The following is a 3,069-nucleotide window of genomic DNA, read 5'->3' on the forward strand; positions in this document are numbered from 1 at the left end:
CCCTCAAATCCACATCCTAACCACATCCAACCCTGCTACATTGTTACACCATAAATTAGTCCAAGGAAGAAAGGCTGAGCTGTGCCAGAAGGGTGTAATATCATGATACTCATCAGCTTATCCAAGTATAGATAACAGTGAAGAAACACTGGCATGTTTTGTCTCCCAGTTTAGCCCAGACTGCAATGTTTTTTGTGTGGAAATGGAGCACTGCAGAGATTGGAAGACACAATTTATATTAACCAACTGTATTTGCTGCACTTTTTTAAAAAAATGTATTTGAATTGGAGAGGAAAGATCCCTCATTTCAGCTCAAAGCAAAAGTAGAAGATGCCAATTTCCTCAGTGACACAGTACCTTCTTCTTTTTTCTCCCGACTCTGCATTATTGAAAGTTTCACTATGTCTTTGAGGGTAATGGCAGACTGGTAAGTGGAATGCATCACATTTTGGTCCATTTCAACTACAGGAACAAAAGCCTCTTTTGTTGATGTTCGTTGCAGTGCTGTTGCTCTCTGAAACCACAAATGAGAGACCACCTTGAATAGCACACAGAGAAAAATACAACCAACTTGCTTTAAATGGGATGCAGTTTGTGCATTCGTCTCAAATTCAAGGGAACAAAGGCCACAGTCAGACACAGCTCATGGCAAAATTCCAGCAGCAGCTCAGACACCTTAATTCCCACTGGTAACCAGTGACCAGCCAGGTCCCAGCACAGAGCTGCCACACCTCACGGAGGCAGTGGCTGAACTGGGACAGTTACCAGACACCCCTTCAGCATTCTTTCACTGATATTTGTGTACTTTTCAGGACATCCTTTGATAGCAGGTTCTTGCACACCACTGCATCTCCATTTGACTGAAAGTCTCTGGAGAACAGGACCAGAGCAGGTTTTTGTCATTCTGCACTCTAGAATGAAGAACTGGATTCACACTTAAATGACACGTTACCTTCAAAAACAGAATATCATCACTTTCAGTCAGTGCCACCTCAATCTGATCTTTGAGAGACTGAATTTCGTTCTTCTTATTTCCCAGAACACTGTAAATATAATCAAACTTATTCCAAACTCTCTTTTCTTCCTCTGTAATTGCTTTCATGATCTCATTTTCTCTTTCTTCAATTACAGCTTTAACTTCTGAAAACTCATTTCTGATCAATTCCTTCTTTCTTGAAGCTGTCTCCTGGGGCAGACAAGAGCAGATAGGCACTGATTTCAAAAGAACAGTTTGTAAACAAAATACTCTTAAGTGGTACTGAATGAAAGTCTCTGAGAAACGTGGGCTTCTCTTCCTTGAAACAAGCAAGAGAAGAGCTGTCGGTTTCTATGTGGTTTGGAAAGAAAATTCCTTCACCCACAAGGAATGGAGCCCATTCTTAGTGTGACCCTCATGTGAGGCTGTAAAACCTTGCACAGTGCCAGGTTCACTCCCATCTCCCACAGAGCTGCCTGGCCCTGCCAAGACTCCTCTTTTCTGTTCCCTCCTAGTAACACCTTCTCCTGCCAATGCAGCCTCAGCACCACAGCCCTTGTCACAAGGGTACAATCACCAACACCATGCAGCGGCCAGCGGGTGCCAGGCAACCTGGGAGCACTCTGAGCAGTTTCCCACTTACAGCAGATTGGTTCTGTTTTGTTTTCACCGTGCTCATTGCCCGGGCAGTTCTTTCACTCTGGTTATGCAGCTCCCCAAGTTTTTTCTTCAGCAGCGACTGCAACGGGAGAGACCAGAAAGCATTTCAGAGAGGCAGCTGTCATGTCTGCTCTCAGTTTTAAACACTCTTGTAAGCATTTATTACTCTCAGCTTAAAACCCACCTTCCCTCGAACCTTAGGGGGTGTAAAAGTACCGTCCTGCACATGTGTGGCTTGTGGCACCCACACCCTCCCCACCTCTCCAAGAGCAGGATGCCATTGCTGACACTCCCTTCACAGGGGACCCGCTGCTTTCACCAGCACAGCTGTTCCCATGCTAAGAATAAATGTTACATTAGCTCTCAGGTTGGACTCCCTGCACTAAGTTGATGCTACTGTTCACCCCACTCCTTTTGAGAACGTTCTCCCTCAGATGAGATTTACCTGTTCCTTTAGTTGAAGATTCTGCTAAGCTCAGTCAGGGCCAAGTTCTGCAGCTAAGCTGCATACACACCCACTGAACAGATGGGAGTTTGGCCACCTAAACCTTTTCAGCATACTTTACTCATCCACACTGATTTTCAGCTGTGCTGGAAAATATAAAGGCCAGGTTTCCTTCGCTTCTACTCCCTGAACCTCCTTCTGTCTTTCATCTACACACTTGAGATCTAGGATACCCTTATAATTCTCTTTAAGAATATCTGCAGTGGACTGTCAGCCCCTCAGGCAGTGCCAAGCCCTGGCAGGGAGCGGAGCAGCAGAGGAGGCTCAGAGCGCTGGGTGACGCCACAGAATACGGGAGGCCTCGCTGCTGAGCCCAGCCCAGGACAGCCCAGCCCTGTCAATCCAGCTCCCTGACAGCGCCTTCACAGACCCCTGCTCTTGAGCAACATCTTGGAGAGACGAGGAAAACGCGAGGAATGGCTCTGGGGACGTGCCTGAGCACTGCTGGAGGGCAGATAACAGTTCACCAACGCCAGACACGAGATTTACAGTCGACGGCTTGTTCCGGCCTCCTCCCCGCACTCCAGAGCTGCTCCCCTGGCACTGAGGGAGCCAAGGGGCGCCCCGGGGCGCCCTTGGGAGGGGGTTCCAGCCCCGGGGGCCGCCCCCGCCCAGCCCGGCTGCTCACCTGGGCAGAGGCTTTTGCCTGCTCCAAGGGGCTGGTGGGGCACAGCTTGTGCCCGAGCAGGCACAGGGAGCAGATGCAGACGCCGTGCTTGCCGCAGAAGAACTCGAAGAGCCTGTTGTGCTGGGGGCACTTGCGCAGCTGCAGGTCGCGCACGGTGGGGCAGAGCTGGTGGTCGCGGAAGGCGGGGCTGTCGCGGTGCGGCCGCAGGTGCTCGGCGCAGAAGGACGCGGTGCAGGTCAGGCAGGTCTGCACGGCCGGCACCTCCCGGCAGCTGGCGCAGGACACGGGGGGCTCCCCCGC

At 50.3% G+C, this 3,069-nt stretch overlaps 1 protein-coding gene across 1 annotated transcript in view; it reads right to left on the reverse strand.

Moving 5' to 3' along the window:
• TRIM25 (tripartite motif containing 25) overlaps positions 1-3,069 on the reverse strand; it is an 8,432-nt gene that overhangs the window by 4,200 nt on the left and 1,163 nt on the right. The window contains exons 2-5 of the mRNA XM_031060910.1: positions 2,770-3,066; positions 1,620-1,715; positions 953-1,186; positions 358-514 (exon numbers count right to left, since the gene is read on the reverse strand). Coding sequence (XP_030916770.1) covers positions 358-514; positions 953-1,186; positions 1,620-1,715; positions 2,770-3,066 — 784 coding nt within the window. The remainder of the gene's footprint in view (positions 1-357; positions 515-952; positions 1,187-1,619; positions 1,716-2,769; positions 3,067-3,069) is intronic.

This window comes from Geospiza fortis, unplaced genomic scaffold (assembly GCF_000277835.1).
Source record: "Geospiza fortis unplaced genomic scaffold, GeoFor_1.0 scaffold221, whole genome shotgun sequence".
Taxonomy (NCBI): domain Eukaryota; kingdom Metazoa; phylum Chordata; class Aves; order Passeriformes; family Thraupidae; genus Geospiza; species Geospiza fortis.